The sequence below is a fragment of the Astyanax mexicanus genome, chromosome 7 (assembly GCF_023375975.1).
Source record: "Astyanax mexicanus isolate ESR-SI-001 chromosome 7, AstMex3_surface, whole genome shotgun sequence".
In the NCBI taxonomy this organism is placed as follows: Eukaryota; Metazoa; Chordata; class Actinopteri; order Characiformes; family Acestrorhamphidae; genus Astyanax; species Astyanax mexicanus.
This window is the reverse complement of record NC_064414.1, coordinates 43,646,758-43,669,899: the sequence shown is the minus strand read 5'-3', so window position 1 is coordinate 43,669,899 and position 23,142 is coordinate 43,646,758. Positions and strand designations below refer to the sequence as shown.

General features: G+C 37.3%; 1 protein-coding gene across 1 annotated transcript in view; it reads right to left on the bottom strand.

The window, feature by feature from the left end:
• The window catches only part of oprm1 (opioid receptor, mu 1), a 45,084-nt gene extending 23,307 nt beyond the window's left edge, over positions 1 to 21,777 (bottom strand). The window contains exon 1 of the mRNA XM_007256077.4: positions 21,206 to 21,777. Within this exon, the coding sequence (XP_007256139.3) occupies positions 21,206 to 21,441 (236 nt within the window). The 5' untranslated portion in view covers positions 21,442 to 21,777. The remainder of the gene's footprint in view (positions 1 to 21,205) is intronic.
• Positions 21,778 to 23,142: the final 1,365 nt, after the last annotated feature.

The following is a 23,142-nucleotide window of genomic DNA, read 5'->3' as shown; positions in this document are numbered from 1 at the left end:
CTCTTATTTTTTTGCAGAGCTGTGTATATATACTGTATATATTGTAAATAAAGATTTCTCTGTAGATATTATACAGTTGAGATGTGCTGCAGAGATCAGAAATCACTGATTTTATATCAGCATATCAGTTGATGTAATTTTTTTCAGAGAAAAAGAAATGCTCTGTTTATTGTTTGCACAATGCCAACTAAAGCGTGAGAGAAACAGACAAAAGGACACTGACTTGTTTTGTGAATTGATTTCTTTTCCTATCACTCAAACTCTGCTGGGATCTTAAAAGCGTGACAAGTGGCCTTTGTTGAACTGCTTCTGAGGTGAGATCAGTCAGACACTAAAGAGTTCAGCCTTCTGTGACAAATAGGATTTTACCAACCCTGTATTTGCGGAGTGATAAGCCACTTTATTCAGTTACAAACAATTGTGGGCCATATCTATTGGTCTATTCATTGTGAAAAGTTCAGAGAATGAAAAAAGTACAGATGCCTTTTCAAATATTATATAACATAATATTCATATATATATATGAATCATTTAAAAAAAAATCTCCCACAGATACTGTATATAATAATAGATCGAATATTTTATTCTTTGTGTGTTCACCTTTACCTTATGAAAGGCTCTATTCTTTCCCATAGACTCACTTTCAGCTTTTCTTCAGAAACCTACAGGGAGATTTCCTCACACCTCCAAAGATCATTCATACACGCTGGAACACTTTCTGCTTCCCGTGATCCAACGAAAGGAAGTTTAAAATAACCAGCAAATCGAATAAAGTGCTTAGTTTCCATGAGTTTCCACATCCAATCACAACTCCGGCAGCTATTTCTAATGATCACAAAGCCACCAAAAGCCTCTTTACAGCAGACAAACGATCAGAGCACTAAATTTTCCTCACTAGGGTTTGTCTCTAATTGCATGGATGTCCCAGGGATCCATTACTTAGCACACTGTACGGCACAGCAGTCTTCAAAGGCACTGAACTCGGCTGCTAATCACCAATAGGAAATGTAGTCTTCGACACTTCAGATGCTGGAAGCCCGTTAGAAACGGAATTCTCATTATTGTCATTGGAAAATTCTTCATTAGGACTTGTAACATCTGTAATTGCTGTAACGTTCTACAACCACAAGGCATTTCCATCAGCTTCACTGTTCACTGCCTGGACTCAACTGGACTGGACTGGATAAAATCAGTGGCTGTGCTACAATATCACATTCAACATGGAGAAGCATGCTGTCCTGCAAGCAAAACCACTTATTAGACTGCAGAGAGAGACGTGTGCTCTTTTATGTAGGAGGCAATATGAGATATGAGTGGAACCAGTCAGATTTGAATGTGCAGAGTTTTTATTGCACATATAGTTTGTCAACAAGAAGTGCATATTGCTGCTGCTGTAAATAAAACCTTGTATTCTGTAGGTAAAGATGAAAAAATAAATAAATAAATAAAATAAAAATAGAGCCACAAAGTTTGGATATGGTTTGTTTGACGAAATATGTCCAAAAGGTTGTAGATACCATTCCTGATTATTACAATAAGACACTCTATAGCGGCAGAATATGAGGTGACCACATCCAGTGCCAGACATCTGTTGGTGTATACAGTAGGGATGCAAATATTTGGCAACCGAAAATATTTGGCAACTAAAAATATTCATCCAAACATTGCTTTGAGTGTTAGGCAAAATAAGTGAAAAGACTAAGAATAATGTATATTATACTATAATACCTAATTGAGTGAGACATAAGAAAAAGCTCTTGGTTCTTTTTTGCATCACTCATTACTTACCTTAGCAGTTGTTTGTTCACCAAAAGACAGAATGCCATGTTAGCTAGCTAACATGATTTGCTGCAGTGCTTTATCTAACAAGCTAAAATAGCATGGCTGAAGTAAATGTATGTTTAGAAAAGCACTGCTGAGGTAAATGTATTGTAATTTGTTGATGTTTGCTGGGACATATATTATTACTATTACTATATATTATTACTATTACTATATAATATATTTACAATATATTATGTAAATATTTATATAATTTATATAAATTATTTATATAAATTATATACATATTATATTCATTTGTTCAATATATGATACAGACAAACTTTAACATCACATTATATTTATTAATTTAGGGCAGTAAGGTATAATTCCAATTTTAACTTAATGCTGATGTCCGTGAGTTTTGGGATTTAGGGCCCTCTCTGGTGAGAATGGGTAATTGCACCGAGCATGCGGAAGAATCATTTTAAACTGGGCGGGTGTGATGAAGTCAGAAACTTAACTACTTCGTTTCTTTGTTTTTTCTCTGGGTGAATGACTTACTGCGGTCTGAGTTTCCCCTTCTGAAGTCTCCATTGCTCCACCAGCCGCTTGCATTCATTAAAACTGAACCGGATCCTCTTTTAGAGGCTGCACGTGTGATGTGTAAGTGCGTAAAGACGCAGACCGATGCAGTTCCATGGTTGACACCAGTGATCACCAACCCCTTCTCCAGGAGATCCACCTTCCTGCATGGTTCACCTCCAGTCAAGCCCAAAAAAGGGGAAATGGGAAGCACTGGCTGGTCTACACAATAAATGTACTGACAGAAAGTGACAGAAAGCCTTTTTGTTTAGCTAACAGACATAAAAATCCAAATACTGGAATCCCGGGCTGATGGTTTGTGTTCAAGATTTTGACATTTTAGAGACATGTGGAGCAAAGTGCCTCGGACTGTGATTATGCACGCTGAGACATGACAACCTGCCCCGGGCTCTGGCGTGCAGTGCAGTGAGGGCCAGAATAATGACTGATGACAGAGACAACAGAGAGAACAGGCCATTTTACTGCTCACTTCCTGCATTGTGATGGACCTATTTATGGGATAATGACAGGGGGTGTCCATGCTGTGATTGTGCTATTAAGAGTGTGCCAATAATTATAACAGAAGATTGGGAATACACACTTGTTTAAAAGAAACAATCATTTTAATCCTTTTGGTTAAAGGTGTATCAGTGGGTATAAATGGAAGAAGGCTTTTTGACTATACTTCATTTCACTTTACCTTCCCCTTATTTTTTTTTTTTGAGTTAGAAATGGGTCCACAAAACTCAATAAAACCATGAGCTGCTTTTGTTAAAAATGCAATATGAGCTGAATCTAATAATGAATCAGATAGAGGAGGTTTTATTGGTTTCAATTGTGAACCAGCTTTCATTGCTAGCACTAAACCCCAGGATTACCTTGTTGCTAGGGAACACCAGCACATCTACGCTGCAATCTGCTCATTGGTGCAGCCGTATTCTTGTGTTTCTCCAATTGAGTTGTCCATATTCCAAATATGGATTAGCGGGTGATCTAAGCAAAGACACTGAGTTGGGGAATTAGCCAGAGATCACAAATGTACACAAGTGTCTTTGAGCAATATTCCACGTCCACACAATAAACAAAGCATTGTTAAGGGCAATGTGACTGACAAACACTTGAAAGGCTGGCGCTCATGACTAATTAAAAAAAAAACTTAAACAAAAAAACATGTACCGCAAGAAAAGCAACGCTGTTCAAAACGCAATTGTCAGAAGCACAAAGACGAGCTCTCGGAGTGACACACTCTCAAAGTCAACACAGACCATTGTTTGATTCCATTAATCAAGAATGGAACAAGAGGCAAAAAGGGCCATCAAAACTCCATCAAAAGCTTCTTTTCTCTTACATGACAGTGCCTGGCCCCACTGAACCGAAATAGTCATCAGACTGAGTGGAGGAAAACACAATACATAGAAACAATAGACCAAGACAATCTAATCTGAGTGAGTCAAGAACAGGAGGGAGAAAAAAAAAGGCAAATTAAAGTTTATGTAAGAGACGCTTACGTGAGGGATGCAGCCCTAGCACTGAGCTGGCTGGACCGATCCGTCCCAGCACCTGGACCCAATCCATTAAAGCTCATCCAGACACTCTATCTGTTCATGCCAGAGCCTGGCACAGCCGCACAGTGTGCTGTTATTTGTCAAGGTGTGATCGAAGGCTGACGGATCATGCTTTATTGGCTCTGCTATGGTTCAGAAGTGTCAGAGATAGAAGGGCTTATAGATGGTATGAGGCATGAACCCAGTTGAGTTCTGAGTTCTCTTCAGTAAGCCTTTTACAATAAGGCTATAAATAGTAAAGCGGACATTTCTGCCATTGTATGTGTGCTTTCTTTTAATAAAGTGATTCCTCAATACTGTTATTTATGTATTTTAATATGCTGGGGGAAAGGTTGTAGTGTTAAATCTTATGAATACAGCTCTCACAAAGAGCTTCATGGGGATAAAGAGTGCATGAGATATGAGACTAGCTATAAGGTGTATCTAACCCATAGCTAACATTTTCAAACAAAGGCAAAGATTTGTGAACCTTTGTTTCATGTTATAAACTATATAATCTATTTACTTATTAAACTCTTAATCCTGCTCTGAATATGAAATTCACAAAAAATAAAATGCAGTAAAAATAATATATTACTAAGCACAAAAATGATATACTGCAGATTGAGAAATTAAAGAAATGACTAACAAACTATATTGTTCAATCATTAACAGCAAAATGATTACATTATAAGAGGTATAAATTATAAGAGACCACTTAAAATGATGAGCTTTCTTGATTTTACCAAATTGAAAAATAATCAAGAAAATAATCAAGAGGAAGATGGATGGTCACATGCCATCAAACCAAGCTGAACTACTTGAATTATTGTACCAGGAGTGGCATAAATGTTATGCAAAAGCAGTGTGTAAGACTGGTGGAGGAGAACATGCCAAGATGCATGAAAACTGTGATTAAAAACCAGTGTTATTCCACCAAATATTGATTCATGTCTCAAAACATTATGAATATGAACTTGTTTTCTTTGCATTATTTGAGGTCTGAAAGCTCTGCATCTTTTTTGTTATTTCAGCCATTTCTCATTTTCCGCAAATAAGTGCTCTAAATGACAATATATTTATTTGGATTTTGGTTGATTTGTTGTTCGTAGTTTAGAATAAAACAACATTGTCCATTTACTCAAACATATACCTACAAATAGCAAAATGAAGTGGTCTCATAATTTTTTTTCCAGAGCTGTATATTAAAACAAAGATATCATAATTATAGTTGGATTTAGGAGAACAAAAAATTGTATGTAAAACTGTAAATAAAAATCCACAGTGGAATATTTTTTTAAACAAAATGAATATTGTAATACATTTGAACCCCGCTGAGAAAGGCCTCAGGGCCAAAACGTTCATGTTTTATTTTTGAGTCAGGTGCTGCCTGAATTTTACCCTTTTTGACTTGTTTACTACAGATTCAGTATGTGAAGAGTATTTAGGAGAGCAGCCTGTTTGTTAAATCATTTCTTGAACTATTCTGATAATGTTGTTCCCACCCCTACAATCCCTCTTCAGTGTATATACTATTAGTGTTCTTTAGTAAAAATATTCTCAAATATACCAGAACAGTACCAGAACACATTTAAGTTATCATTATGCCATTAATGAATTTATTTTATTGTTTTCTTCAGTTATCTTTTCTTGAGATCACATAAAAAGGAGTCTAATAAACAGTTAGAAATGATACCCAGTCAAAAATTGTCAAAAGTCTGTTGACTTTGTTTTGTAAGTCTGATGTATTTGTACAGGGGTTTGATAATGAAACTGAAACACCTGGTTTTAGACCACAATAATTTATTGTCCTGACGGACAGTTCTGGTGGAAACATGAATTCTGCCGTGATTTGATCAGCCGTGGTTTTATGTTTTTTGGATACAATCGGGGTTAGCACCCGAACATCCCTTTCAGACAGCTTCCTCTTACAGCGTCCACAGTTAATCCTGTTGGATGTGGTTCATCCTTCTTGGTGGTATGCTGACATTACCCTGGATACCGTGGCTCTTGATGCATCACAAAGACTGGCTGTCTTGGTCACAGATGCGGCAGCAAGACGTGCACCAACAATTTGTCCTCTTTTGAACTTTGGTATGTCACACATAATGTTGTGTGCTTTGCAATATTTTCAGCACAACTGTGCTCTTACCCTGTTAATTGAACCTTCACTCTCTGTTCTCACTGGTGCAATGTGCAATTAATGAAGTTTAGCCACCAGGCAGCTCCAATTTAGCCATGAAACCTCCCACACTAAAATGACAGGTGTTTCAGTTTCATTGTCCAATTTCTGTAAACTCACATTTACCAAGAGATTAGTTAAAGATCACTTAACAGTAAAGGCAGTTGCTGTGCTTCTTTTACTAATTGATAGAAAAAGGCTGTAGGTTCAAAACATATGTTATTTTATAGTCATTTACAGACTGCTTGAACAGTCAGCAATTATTTCTCTTAAAATCTAATAAAAGGGAGCTTTACACAGTTTTATTAATACTACCTAGACAAAACCCCCAATTCCAGAATAAAAAAACAACCTCCTTCTAACTTCATCTAAAGCGTTTAGTAAATTACATCCATTACAGTCAACTGTCAGGTCGAATATAAAATAAATTGAACTGCTTGGCAGCAGAGACGCTCTTATTTTATGACCACAGTTTATCAAACATATTATTAAAAATGTCACTGAAATCAAAAGGCAATAGGCTACAGGAAATATCAAGCTGATGCTGTACTGGTTAATGTGATTTATCACCCGGGAGTTCTCTTAATATTGTTTTTCTCAGACCTGTTATATTTTGGTACAGTCGTTTTGTCGTCGAGCTCCAGTGACTGATGTGAAGTTTTTGGTAAGAAGGCAGTAGGAGGACATTTGAAAGGACCGAACTTCTCTGCTTGTTGGATACAATCCGTTGGATCCGTTGGATACAATCCGGGTTAGCACCCGAACATCCCTTTCAGACAGCTTCCTCTTGCGTCCACATTTAATCCTGTTGGATGTGGTTTCTTGGTGGTATGCTGACATTACCCTGGATACCGTGGCTCTTGGTGCATCACAAAGACTTGCTGTTTTGGTCACAGCGCTTCCAGATGGACGTTAAACATCATGAGCGAATCACAGAGGTCGCAGTGTTCTACCATTTATATTACGATCGCTGCGGAGTACTAATGCGGACAGCGGTGTGACGGGCAGGGGAGAGCGTACGGCACCCAGGGCTTCATTTCTGATTCCGCAGAGACTCAAACAGCTGCTGAAAGTACAGAATGCACTTGACCTGACATCTCCATTTAATGGACGCATCCATCTTTAATGTGTTTGTTGTTCGCTGACATGCAGTCAATGAACTGCAGACCAGGGAGATCAATTTCAATAAACATCCTTTCTCTTCTCGTCACTCTGTCTCTTCTGAGCAGCGGCCGTCAGCGTATGCTTTTCGTCTGTTCAAACAGCCGAGCGCCATTCCTCAGGGCTTCACGCTACATGAAGCAGAGCCTGGAAACCTGCAATGTTGCAATGTTTGCTTTAGACGGAACCACAAGGAAGGGATTAGGGATGTATGATGAGATCAGAATCATATAGGTATTGGTTGTTAAAATCAATTATCTGTATTGAACAGATGTGTGCAGTTGACTTATATGTCAAATATCTGATGATTCATTTATTAAACTTCAGATGATAGTGACTACTACAGTGATAGTGGACTACTTAACCAAAATGTCTGCTTGATTTTTTTGTTGTTTTTTTTTATTTAATATACAAATAATAATAATAATACACATTTGACTTTTTCCTAGAGTTTATACATTTAAATGTATCAAAATATAAATCAGTACATCAAATAAGGGCTGTACAATATATAGTTTTAGCATCGTCACTGCAATGTGACTCCATCCAGTCAGTCAGTATGTGAATATCATAACCTTACTGTGAAATTTACTATATTTTTTAATATACAAAAAAAAATGGTCATTTTTTTCAAACATTTTACAGTCTGAAATTCTGCTCTCCAATAAAAAAGCATGTATTAATGTGTTCAATTGGATATTACCAATACAAACAGGTATAATGTAAATATAATAACGGTTTAAAAAACAGGCTTATTGAATGTTCGGTACCACTTTAAAATAAGACTACCTTTATAAGGGTTTATAAATGGTTTACAATCAGTTTATTAATGGTTACTAATTAGGTTGTAAATGCCTTAAAAATCATTAATAATCAGTTATAACACATACGTAGAAAGGGCAACAGTATAGATGGCTGTGGGTTCACTATTTGACAAACAACAGGTCATTGTTGCCCTTTCTACGTATGTGTTATAACTGATTATTAATGATTTTTAAGGCATTTACAACCTAATTAGTAACCATTAATTAATAAACTTATTGTAAATCATTTACAAACCCTTTATAAAGGTAGTCTTATTTTAAAGTGGTACCGAATGTTCTGTAGCACAATGCCATCTATTTCCAAGTGACTTCTCCTTTAAACAACTTCCTCTCTAAATCAAATCTATCCCATATTTTACTGTGAATCATAATGGCTATCAAACTTATATGAGTAGCAACTACAGCAGATAATAAAAAAGAATCACATAGTCTAAAAATACAGTACTGTGAGGATAAAAGTCTTAGGCGTGTGAGAAAATGCAGACAAAATATTGTGATGTCAGTTTTTCCCAACATTTTGCAGCCTGAAATGCTGCTGTTCAATGAAAAACATATATCTCCATTTTCTCCATTGCAGATAACTCTGAATGAATTGACCAATAAAATGTGAATATGAGTCTGAAGTAACTTGGAAAGCTCTTATTTTATTCTTTTGTTTTACTGGAAAGCAACAACATGAAACATGAAAAAACACTGAATTCCAACACTGACATAAAATTCCCATATCTGCACATACCTCAAAAATACTTTTCATTTTTGGCATTTACAGCCCAACATAATATTCTTAAGTGAATATGTGTTCATGCTAAGGGGTTTTACTGTTTGTGAATCAGTGAACCTATCCTGATGAATAGCTATAATCTTGCCCAATCAATTACCCCTCTGATTTCATCAGCAAAATGGGCTCAAATGCAATTCTACACATTATTTTAGCATTAATATAGCCTTTCTCCTTAATATATAGGCATGCTACATTGCTATCTGGCTAATTCTGTGATATCTCAACAGAACCATAAAACGCATTAATAACCAATAACACTCCCACTCAAGAACAGTTTAGGATAGCTGCATGTTCTGTACCAAAATGCCATCCATTTCCTGTTTTCATTTTGGCTTTTCAGCCCTGATGTGACCACTAATTGACCTCTCCTTCAAATGACTTCCTCTCTAAAACAATAACTATCCCATATTTTACTGCGGATAATAATGGGTATCAAACTTGCATGAGGGAGGATTACAGTTCATGGGAGCAACAGCAACAGCAGCAGCCAATAAAAATGAATTATATACTCTAAAAAAAACAGTACTGTGAGAAACAATTATTATGCATCTGAGAAAATGTCAGGTGACAGGTGTGAAATAAATAAATTAAAAAACAGTAGCAATAAAAACGACATCAATAAAAGGTCCAGTGTGATTGGATGTGTGACTGAATCATCTCCGAAGCTCCTCAAAGCTCTTCAGTATTTGCAGTTCAAATCCAGCACCCAGTTTATCTAATCAATCTTTTATTTAATAGAATCAGGTGAGCCTCTGGTGGATCTGAACAAATCCATACAAGGGCTCCCCAAATACTTTCAATTCTTTAGTTAGTACTAGGGCTGCACAATATGCTTTTACAGCAGCAGTGCAATGTGGGCATGCGCAGCGTTTATATTGCAGGATGTCATATAAATTAAATTTGATTAAATATTACTTTTTGCCACTTGCAAAAAGAACGTTTTACACTGTTCTGATTTTTCTAATAGAAACTAGGGCTGCCAACGCGATCAATTACGGCACAAACATGCAGATTTTGGTGAGAATGTAATCTGGTCTCTATCCGACCCAGCTTTTAAAAATATACTTCTTTTTAAATAAGCTAAACTAATCTGATATATTAGCTAGATAATATACTACTATGAACAAATGCTTTTTTCTGCTGCTTCATGCTGTTTACTGTTGTTTTACAATATGTGCAGCATGCACTGCTCACATGTATGTCTGCATGTTTGAATAAAAAATGTAATTTTTAATATTGCAGTATGTATCACAGTAAGGAACACTACTGCGGTTTGTTCTAGTATCATGTAGCACTTACTAGACAGACATCAGCTACCAATGCGTCATAGAATGTCATAGAATGCTGTTCCTAACTGAAGAATCCTTCACCCACATACAGATGAGAAATACAGCCAATGTTCAGAGTGATTTAGAGGACGCAACTGATGTGTCCTTCACGGCCCTTTGCAACCCACAATTCTTGGCCCATGTACAGTACATATGGCAGAAAACAAAACTTCAGAGTTCATTTTAAAATGTTCTGTAAAGAAATGCACGAGTGACACAATCACAAAGCCTCGTCAGACTATTCTATATATAATAGCTCTATACAGGAGATACACCAAATATTAGGCATCCAAAATTATTCAGCCAAAAATGACAGAAGTAGATCAGTGAAAGACTGAATAAATGATACCAAAGAATTAAGTTTTTGATGATATGATCACAACCAGAATGGAGTGAGGCAATCTATGTAAATACAGCAAAATTAATGCAAACCTTAAAAAAGGGCATTTTCTTCAGATTAGATTCTGGTGAATCCAAACTGCAAAATGCAGACAAACAGCTGAACAGAGAATCCCTCTAGTTTTTTCAGAGTTTAAAAAAGAGTTTAATCAGTCAATTAATAAGAAATAAGCAGAATAGATAATAATAAAAATAAAAATCACTGCCTGGAAATAAAATAGTTCAAAAGAGCTTCACCTCATGTGCAACTTTCTCATTTATTTAATATAGAAAGAAGGAAATTCTACATATACTTCCATTATATTAATAACAACAAGCGTTGAATATGTAGCAAAGCTTTTACTCAACAAAAAATACCCATTTCATAATTGTAGTCAGTGTAAATAATGAGAGGGAGAATAATAATAATAATAATAATAATAATAAGAAGAAGAAGAAGAAGAAGAAGAAGAAGAAGAAGAAGAAGAAGAAGAAGAAGAAAAGCATCAACAGGAACACGTAAAATAACATACAGTGGTATGAAAAAGTTTGGGCACCCCTGATAATTTTCAGGAATTCCTTTTATAAATTATTGGTTATTAAGCTCAATTTCAGTTAAATATATCATATAGCAGACAAACAGTGATATTTGAAAAGTAAAATTAAGATAGGATTTACAGAAAGTGTGCAATAATTCTGTAAACAAAATTAGGCAGCTGCATAAATTTGGGAACCCCAACAGATACATTACATCAATATTTAGTAGATTCTACTTTTGCAGAAATAATAGTCTCTAAACTCTTCCTATAGCTTCCAATGAGAGTCTGGCTTCTGGTTGAAGGTATTTTGTATCATTTTTCTGTTTTCATCTTCAGTTCAGTCAGGTTTGATGGTTTCTAAGCATGAACAACCTGCTTTAAATCACACCACAGATTTTCAATAATATTCAGGTCTGAGGACTGAGGTGATCTGAGATGATCATTCCAGAATGTTGCCACGATTATGATTTTACTAACATCTCAAACCATTGCAACCCTAATCAGGCCGCCCCAGATTGTACATTTATCATATTTAATCTAATGTAATATACCGTTTTATATCTAAAAACATATTTACTGTTGAGATAAATGGTTTTTACACTGTGCTGCCTATTTTATCATTTAAAATCCATTCATTAAAATCCATTCACAGCATTATACGAGAATCAGGCTACACATCATCATGATTCATGTAATGGCTTATAAACCCTTTTTTTGGCAGTACTTTGTGCTCCTGCCTCGTGCTCAGACTGAACACAACCCAACGTCACAGAGTTTATACTTACAAAGGCCGTGATCACTGTAATCAAACCAGAGGGCCTGATTATCCGCGGAAGAAATTTACCTTGTATTATAAACTGCAGTGACAGACTGGAGAGGCTACATCAACAGTGCTGGTTTACGTTTACCCGCAGGAGGTTTAGGTCACTGAGGAACGTCTGTCCTTAAGCAGAGATGGATGGAGGAAGCATGACGACTTTAGACTGAAGAGTGCAGAGTTTAGACTGGACACACAGATATGTCAACCAGTCATGCTAAAGCACACACACTAATGAAGCAGCCCTACTCCAGGCCTCCCTCAGGAGCTGGCGTGATTGTGGTATTGATGACTTTAAACTATGAAGTGCACCCTCATATAAATGTCACAGGTAATGAGGTGAACACAAGGATAAAGATGGTAAAGGTCAGCGTTTGATTGTATAGACATATGAAAGAACATATTTGGTACCTTTTCTAAGCTGAGGGAGAAAAACATAAACGGTAAATAACCTAGAGGTGGGCAATATGACAGTATTTTATCTTATCATGATTAGAGCGGCAATGATCAGTCGACATCACCGACCATGTTGATTATTTTTAAAAATTTAAAATTTCAGTGTGAACTAATCATTCATTTGTAACAGCCTCACAGTATATATAAAGTGCTGGAGACAAAAACAATGGGAGATGGGTAATGGCCTGGGCTCACTTACTCAGGCCCCGTCCACACGAAGACGGATATTTTTAAAAACTGAGGTTTTTAAAAATATCTTCGTCCACACGAGCAGCGTTTTCAGAAATATCTCCGTCCACACGAAAACGCCATACCACTCAAAAACGTTGAAATGAAAAGCGATTCTCTAGACATTTGGACGTTTTCTCGTCATTTCTCAGCAAAAACTACATATTTTTTTTATTGTCCCACCATTTTTTACTGCTCGCGGTAAGGTTTGTAGCTTACCTCCGGTCAGGAGGATACCTCCGTTGTGTAAAATATTGTGAGAGTTACATTAAATTAAACTGTGTACATGTTCTCTGTTCACATTGCAGAGGGAACAGAACCAATCCAGGTGCTGTCCCTGTTTCAGGCTTTACGGTCACTGGTTTATACTGATTACAACACTGATCCAAATAATCAACTAACAACTAGCTTATCAACCAACTATCTGCCCTCACTGAGGCAAGCTGAGTGATACAGCAGGAAAACTAGCATTACAGTGTTACTCCAAAACCACAGAGCTAACACTTAAAAATGCTTAATGTGGGTTTTCTTTTCACTAAAGCCTGTTATAAAGACGAATCTTAACGTGGCTTAATGTACTAAAACAATGAGAAACAAACATCTTATTTTTTTACTGCATAATATAATTTATCAGAATTTATAAACAAATCACTATAACCCACATTACTGACCTGATGTAAAATCCAGAGAGGCTGGGGAGTAAACAGGCTGGATGAGGAGCTACACTAACAGTAAATGATGTATTTTGAGTTTGCTGGTGTAGCTGGTCTGTCAGTATATCCAGGGTGATGTTGGATCAGTATAATTAAAGCTCATGTGTAGAACAGTCAAACATGCCACTATCACTGCACTTAGCTACACTGGTAAAACGTGTTACAGCGTTTAAAGCTGGTTCTGGGTAATTCCCCGCTGTTCGGGCAGAGAGGGCAGTTAGATCATTAGTTGGATCAGTTGGGTGTAAATATGCTTTAAACGGCTGGAGTTCGCTGTTTCGCTGTGCACCGAAAAGAGTCCCCTCCTGATCGAAAAGGAAAAGCAGATATGCGCAGACTCGCTGTGTGACGTCTGCGTTTTCAAAAACCTTCGTTTTCCCCCGTTTTCAAAAATCTCCACCTTGGGAGGCGTTTTCGAAAACCTCTGTTTTCAGTGACTGTAAACGCCAATTCGTGTGGACGGAAGCCCAAAACTGAGACAAAAACCTCCGTTTTCAAAGATACCGTGTGGACGGGGCCTCAGTTTACACTCAGCTTGATCTGTGTCTCCAAAGTGCTTTAACACATTTACTCACTTAATATTAACACTTATTATACGTCCTGCCCTTATACATAGCTAATGATATGTGTTTTACCGCTGTAGATTATATACCTAGAATACTGGCATGTACTGCAGGTTTGGGTTGTAGTTTAGGCTAATGATTCATATCGGGTTATCCTTTTTTTTCTCCCGATATTTAAACAACTTTGGGGCTTTTTAACAGCATTCAAAAATTAGAATACAAATCGCTGCATTTAAATAACAGTAGCACACTATGATCGTGAGATTCACTGGTTTGAATCCCGGTCATGCAGCTTGCCATCAGCTGTTGAAGCCCTGAGATTGCACAATTGGCCGTGCTCTCTCTTGGTTGGATGGGTAGATTGCGCTCTCTCTCCACATCACTCCAAAGGGTGATGTCGATCAGCACAAGGCATCTGTGAGCTGATGTATCGGAACCTAGTTGCTGCGCTGTGATGCTACATTAGCAGCAGTTTGAAAAGAGGTGGTGGCTGACTTCACATGTGTCGGATGAGGCATGTACTAGTCTTTACCCTCCTTGTGTTGGGGCATCACTTGTAATATTGGAATATACAGCTGGCTAACAGCTGAATAGGTAGAAGAGTTGGTCAGATAAGTTGGGGAAAAATAGGAGAAAATTACAAATAAAAAAATAAATAACTGTAGTATTTAATTACCGTTTTTTTCACTACTACTACATTTTGTCTGCATGTAAAATATGATGATAAATATTAGAAGGTATTTTCAAAATTCCTGGAAATATCATTTTACAATATTTTTACCATATCGTCCAGCCCTGAAATAACCTCTGTCAGTAATGAATCTGATGACGCATGCCTTGTTATGCTGTAACTCCACTAAACAAAGCTCCTAGTCTAGCTGTGAAGTGTGCTCTATTCTTTCTTCACAATTCCCTTTTATCCTGTAGGTACAGATGTTGACAGATGTTGGAGAAGGCTTAGATGTTGGGAGTCTCTCCATGACAACTAAAAGCTCTGGCACTGTTAGAATTCTCTCCAGTTTCCCTGCTCACTAAAAAATTGATTTTCCACATGATTGTGTGGAGCCACTCCTGTTTGTCATGTGCTGAGTTTTGTAAGTGCTGCAGAACACTGCATGTTGTTTTGATGGAGGTAAAACACTGTGAGATTTTATTAAATGCAATTAACTGTTGCTCAGGGCGCCTGAGATGTCCAAGTGTTTGTCCTCAGGACGCACAGAATATATAGCAGCTGAAATGTTCGGTTGAAAAGTACTTCACATGGTTGTGTTAATCAAATAAATAGGTTAAACATGTGGTGAAGAATATTGGTTGTCAAACTTTGAGAAACTGACACCAATAAATCCATAATATTTTTCCAAAGTATTGTATCCTTCTCAGTTACACAGATGCTGAGAAGTATCAGAGAATATTGTCTTGCTGTATATTACGTATCGCAGAATCACAGTTTCGTGATAGCATATTTGTTGTGGGCAATGTATTGTATTGTGAAATGCCATGGGATTTTCACCCCAAATCAATCGTAAAAAAAAGGTCACAAAATGAATGCAAACCTGTTTTTTAGTTCGGCTTTGGCCAAAAAAATGTTGTTTTTAAGCTTAGTATTGAGTATTGAGCTTAGATAAATGTATTTACTCACTTAATATCTAATGATGGCTAAAACAGACAAATTAAAAAATACTAGTGGTGACAGAAGAGTTTAACACGTTACAGTTATGATTTTGTTCATAAATTTAAATGAACAGTAAATACAGTAAATATTTATGTTTTTTACTTTGTTATGTCTTTGTATTGAAGCAGAACTTCAAATGAGCCATTTTGCTAAAAGGGCCACAACCTAAGCTGCTGTGTTCAGGCACAAAATAAATGTTTTGCGCATCATTACTAATTGCGACTTCATTGTGTTCTACTGAAGTTCAAAACTAAAGTCCTCATATGTGGACATCATTTTTCTCAGAAACTACATTATATAAAAAGTAAAGAGAATGAAAAAATAAGAAATTAAACAAATCTAAGAGTTTGGGTCTTAGAAGGTTAAAGTACACACTGATATGCCAAAAGTCATGGAACAAGACCTATAATTATGTCCTACTGAAGCTGAAGAACGCTGCACTGACCTGTACTGGTGGATGAGACTTCTGGCGGATTTGCTTATTTATCTGTTAGCATGGACAATTCTAACCAGACGCCACAAGTCAGGATAATTACCATCCACTGCTCTGTCCTCTATGGGTGGTAATGCCTTCTATGACACATTCTTGCTAACTGGCCCATGTTTAACCTCATTCACTAGATAACACTTTACAACTTACAGAGATGAGGATGTTCCCAAGTCATCCCCTGAAGTAAAAGTTTACATACTGCTACATACTGCTTTCCCATGACTTTTGCATACAACTAAAATGCCAGTACTCAAAAACGGATATACGAACAGAATATATTGTCTTGGCGTGAAGGTTTCTATTCTAAAAACTGAAGTCTGAATGCAAAATCCTGCCTTAAATATTTTTCTACATATTCATAGACAAACATTTCTTGCTATATTTCAAGAACTCTGACTACAAGTTTGCATCTTTCCTTCTGTGGTAATAAAATGTTATGTGAGAGTTACGTGACATTTATGTGATGTGATATTATAATGTAATAACACGATAATAACCCGTCTTTCTCCTATTTCTTCTTTCATAATTGCTTGTATTAAATTATTTCCTGTCTGCATTTTCTAATGAGTTAGAAACTTGAGCTCATTCCAGCTTGATGTGGCTCAATTTGTGTCCCTTATTGCCCTCGAAAATTAAACCGCACATTTCTTCCTGACCATTAAGAGATATGTGGGTGTCTCATCTTTCTCATTAAAAGACCACATATTTTTCTGCTCTGAAATTATTAGATAAAATATCTGTTACACCATTTATTGAGAAATTGGTCTGAATTAAAACCCATTGGGCTGGAATTTGCGGAGGAAGACATGTTGAGGGTTTGAGACAGAGCGACTCCAGCTCGCTCTCGTACCAAGTGGAAAAAATGTCTTTAAATAGCTCTGCCTTATCAGCCCATATTTGCTTAGCCCCTGAGGCCAACTTTAATGGCAGATAATACAGCTCCAATAAACCAATATCGACCTGCAATCAAATAATTAATCACATGTAGGCTGTGGCTCCGGGCCAAATTGCCAGAGCAAATAAAGGACGTACATTCCTCTAAAAATATAATGGGTTGATAAAGTCTGTGCAGACCCTCTGGCTTCACAAAGCACACAAATAAAAAGTCATTAGTTCATACTGGGCAAATCTTGCACAGACCCCATCAGCGTCAGTAAATGCTTTTTAAGTGTCTCTGTATTTTACAGAAATGAAATTGTCTAACAGGTCAGATGTTTAGCCTTTCTAAAAAATGGCAACAAAAAACACATATGTGTTATCAGCACTATAGCACTTGTGTCATTTTGTGCTTTGTTGTTTGTGCTGTAGCTACAGGTGTAGCGGCTGCAGTATCTAATAGCCTTTGCTGTAGCAGACTTGAGTTTAATTCCCCAGCTATAAGCTATATGCACTATCGGAGTCCATGGGTAAAACTGCTAGCTAACATTACATTTACATTCCAGTGTAAAATGATTTAAATTCCCTGTTGTTCAGAAAACCAGCCAAACGCTGTAAAGCGAAACAAAGGGAGAAAATTTGACACTGCTCTGTAATATTTTGCTGTAGTCCTTCTTTAGATTCTCAGCATTCTTTAGAATCCTCTCTTTATCCTGTTCTTCAATGGGTAGGACACCACATAACCACCACAGGGCAACTATTATTATTTGTGTGGTCTGTCATTATTCTCAGCACTGCAGTGACCCTGAATATCATAGTGGTGGTGTATGAGGTGTTGGTGTAGATAAGATACAGCAGTGCTGCTGGAGTTTTTAAACACTGTGTTTTATCACTCACTGTCCTCCACTCCACTCTATTAGTTACTCTTAAAGTCAGAGACAGGAAACCCACAGTATGCTACCTCTGGTTGGTGCCTATTCTCTCAGCCCAGCATTGACACAAAGGTGTTTAAAAACTCCAGCAGCACTGCTGCATCTGATCCACTTATTGGAACACAGCACCCAGTAACACCTCATACACCACATACATCATGTCAATACAATCACTGCAGTGCTGAGAATAATGACCCACCCCCCACATAACCCAAATAATAATATCTGCTCTGAGGTGGTCTATCCTGTTGTGATCTTGAGCATTGAATAACAAGGTGAAAGCAGGATAATTTAAAAAAAAAGTATGTAGAAAAACAGATAAAGGACAAAAGTCTCTAATTATATGATGTAACTACAAAGTGCCCCTATATGCTCAGTTGAGATGTAAGTGTTGAAAAAAGGAGATGTTTTACCTCAGGGTACTGTCCAGGGACACCCAAGTTGTGAGGTGTTATCTTGTAAGTAAGGCTGAACACTGGCCAGTGTGCTCATGGCAAGGAGGTGTTAACAATCACTTGAGTTCAAGTGAGGCTAATAGTGCGCACCAGATGGATGCTATGTACCATTTTTTAAATTATGCAGGTATTTAACATTCCTCGATCCAAAGTTTCATGTGCATAGCAGGAATATGTCACGAAAGGCATTACCACCCACGGTGGACAGCACATGATCATCAGAATAAACCATAATCCTGTCTGAAGTCACATCACATTTAATACAGTGTGTTTATACAAAAAGAAAACAGTGAATATTCAATATTTAAACTCACTGTCTGTGTTAATGGAGAAAACAAACCAACTGTGTCAAACATACCACAAAATGTGTTGCTTTTAGAGCATAAAATAACCAAGAGGTTTAGGATTCCGTGAGAAGGCAAACGTTCAGAAGGAATCAGTAAACAATGAATCACTCAGACAACTGACTCAGCACACAAACACTGCTCTGGGTCTGGTGGTATGTGCTAGATGGTGGATCCTATTAAATCTCCACATTTGATTAAAAGCCTGCCTTTTACTAACTGCCATGACTTAAGCTCTCTCTGTTTATTCATGTTTATGCAGGACACCACGCCTGGGTTTAGTGGTGAACTAGGAACTGTGTTTCAAAGCTCAAAAAACAATAGACTCGTACTAGAGCGGTGAACCGGCAAGAGCCTGACGATACTATACATATCATGATAAAGGGGATACAATTTAATATATTGTGATATATTGCAATACTGTAAGCATGACAACATACTGCATTTTCTTTTTATTAAACTGTAGGAAAAATATAATGGTGTGAAAAACACACTACTATATGATTATATGATATATGACATCTCGGTAGAAGTAGAGTTCACCTTTTATCCAATCAGAACAGTAAGATCTGCACAACACGGTGGTCTAGTTGGAGGGATTTTAACTTAAAGTGAAATGAACCACTGTCTGCTATCAATTTTTACATGTTAATAAATAATCTATGAATTAAAATTCTATACTTTTTTTGAGAGAATCAAAAATGTATTACAAAAAATAATATATATAATATAAAAATACTATTATTTATTAATTGTTGTATCCCTACAGCAGATCTGATTTTACTACAGCAACATAAGAGATAGGAAAAGAGCAAACATAACATCTGTAACTGACCCTTTAAAATATTAACTACATTTAATAATGTTGTATTAAATTGAATGCTGCAATCATATAAACATATCTATATAATGAAGTACAATGCAAATGACTTTGCCTGTTTTAACATGTCATGAGATTTCTGTTTAAGGCATAAATTATGTATTACTGTCAGCGATAACAGAATTACTGATGAGTCAAATCTTTCCATCCCTGAAATGTCCCTGCAATTCTAGAATAGGCCAAACACACAATGAACAATAGAGAATGTGTTTATAATTCAATTTAACTGCCATTTTCATTTCTTCAATTCTACAGGTGCACAGAAATGAATAATGTTTGACCAAAACTTGAAACTGAGCAAAACTGGTTGAAGTCAGAATACCAAAACATGAATACCAAACATGTTTCTTTTTACAGGTTTGCATTATTACTAAACATTTTAACATCCCACAACATAAATAAGCCATTATTCTGGATAAATTACATTTTTTTTTTACATTTATGGCTGAATAATTCCGTTTGCCAAATATTCTATGCAACTCTAGTCAAGGAATCAGTCCCCTCCGGTACTGTCTGTCTCACAGTACAGAACTTAATAGGTGTTTACAACATGCACATCACACCAGACATCTCCACATCAGAGTAATATTACAGATGCTAATGTCACTGTAATACTGTTTTGTTTATATTTCCCTTGTGATTGTGATCTGTACTAATGTGACATTAAGTTCATGAGGCACTGACTCTTATAGAGTCTCTCTCCTTCTCTCTCTTTCTCTCACACACACAGCCATATCTGGCATGTGGCATAGCATGATACAGAAAAGCTTCAGGGAAGAACAGATTCTTCTCTACAGCTGGGCACTTGCAGAACAACACTGAAATGTAAGAATACCCTGCTAAACACAGCAGCATGGCCAGCTCAAAGCTGGTTAACCAGTCTACATTTTGACCGGAACAGAGTATGTTTTCATTTCAGTTTGAGGTTTTAACTGGTCTACAAGCATGATGAACCTCACCAAGCAAAACAACTTCAAGCTGGTAAACCAGCAAGGCCATCAAGACAAGCAAGACCAAGCTTGACCAAGCTGGACAAAGCTAGACCAGCAAGACCAAGCTGGTTGACCAGCAAGACCAACAAGACCTAGCTAGACCAAACTGGTTGACCAGCAAGACCAGGCTAGACAAAGCTAGACCAACTGGTTGACTAGTAAGACCTGCAAGAGCAAGCTTGACCAAGCTGGTCACCCAGCAAGACCCGCAAAAGCAAGCTAGATCAAGCTGGTCAACCAGCAAGACCACAAAGACCATCAATACCAAGTTGGTTGACTAGCAAGACCTAGCTAGACCAAGCTGGTCAACCAACAAGACCACAAAGACAAAGCAAGTAAAAACAGCAAGGCCAAGCGTGGCCACCAGTCTGACCACAAACAAATGCAACAAACTCTATGCTGGACATAAGTTGGTTGAGCAGCTAGCTCACCAGTAAAGAGCTTGTTTCTGCATGAAACTACCAAATACCAGATTAGACCACTAAAACTGTATCAAAAACAGAGTTCGTCAGCAGGGACTGACTCCCAATCCAGACCTTTACAGTGGTTCAACAGGTAGCCCACTCTCCCCATGTGTCCATAAGCAGCAGAGCAGAACAGAGCACCTGGACACCTGTGAGAGTTATTGTGTTTTTTTTTTTTTCATTCTTTTTTTTTGGAGGAGAGAAATAAAGAACCACAGTGAGTGACTCCACGCGTCTTACCTGATGATGACATACATGACCAGGACGTTGCCCACCAGTCCCAGCGCGCACACGATGGAGTAGACGGCGGTGATGATGATGGCGATGATCACGGGAGTGGAGCTTTCGCTTATCTCGCCCGCCCGGTTGCATCTGCTGTCCGGGTCTGAGAGGTTCGCGTTGCCGCTGAAGTTTCGGCAGAACGCGGCGCTGCTGCTGAACTGGGGGGCGTCCGACGCGTTCACGCCGCTCTCCATAACGACTAGCTACCGGAGTGAGGAACGGAGAGATCCGCGCAGTTTATCACTCACTACACTTCTACAGCCTCTCTCTCTGTTTCTTTCTCTGTTTCTCTCTCTGTTTCTCTCTCTCGCTTTCTCTCTGTCTCTCTCTCTCTCTCTCTCTCTCTCTCTCTCTCTCTCTCTCTCTCTCTCTCTCTCTCTTTCTCTCTAACCTCTCAGCACACCTGTGTATCTGCCCGCGCGCTCCTGACTCCCCACCGCAGTGTCCGCCGGCGCTCCTCACGCGGCCAGTCCTGTCATCAGCGCCCCGCGCGTACACGTACGCACACACACGCACACGCGCGCGCCCAGGGTTTCTCTCGTTTTATGCTGCGAAATGACGTCACGCACCAAAGGCACGTGACCCCAGGCTCGGGCGCTTTTCGAAAAGAGACTCTGAGGTTGCGCTTAATGACTGAGTGAAGAAGAGCAGGGAGTTATCTCTCTCATCAAAATCTCTGATTTTAAAGTCCTTTAAAGCCATTATTTAATTTATTCATTCTTTCACTCAGTCACCAATTAAATTTATCCTTAACGCACTGATTCAGGCGATGAACTGCATCACTCACTCATCATATACACCATACATTCACTTATTAACTGATTAATTCACTCACTCATTCAGGCGATGAACTGAATCATTCACTCATTATATGAATAATTCACTCACTTATTAACTTAATAATTTACTGAATCATTTATACATTATTCTCTCACTCATTCAGGTGATGAACTAAAGCATTCACTCACTCATTCACTGAATCATTCACTCACTTATTCACGCACTCATTTACTGAATCATTTATTCACTCATTTAGGTAATGAACTGAATCATTCACTCACTCATTAAATGAATCATTCACTTACTCGTTTACCAAATTATTTACCTATTACTGAATCATTTACTTACTTATTTACATAATATTTATGTACACTTTCACTGAGTCGATTTTTTTGTAATTTACTCCCTCTTTAACTAAATTATTACTCACTAATTTACTAAATGAATTACGTATTAATTTGCCGAATCAGTCACTTACTCTTTCACTAAATCATTCACTCACATATTTATAACATGTGACTGAAGCCTTCACTGAACCAATTACTCACTGTTTCATTAAATCAGTCATTTACATTTTTACTGACCCATTCACTCACTCATTTACTAAATTGTTCACTGAACAATTATCTGAATTATTCACTTTTTTATTTACTTAATCAGACACTGGATTATTCAATTACTCATTTATCACATCTGTCATTTACCCACTCATTTACTGAATCAGTCATTTACTAATTTATTGAATTATTCACTCACTCAATCACTAAACATATTTACTGGATACTAATTCACTCACACATTTATGTATTTTTTAATTAATCATTCAGTTAACTTATTTACTGGATTAGTTATTTACTAATTCACTCACACATTTACTGAATTCTTTACCTACTCGGTCTGATTCAATAGAACATTCACCCATTTACAGTGAATTGATAATTTATTCATTCAATCTATTCATTTACTCATCACAACATAAATTTACTGAATCAGTCACTCATTCACTGAATCATTCTCTCATTCACTGAATTAGTCACTCATTAACTGAATCAGTCACTCATTAACTAAATGACTCACTTATCAACTGAACCATTCACTCACTTAATAAATAAATC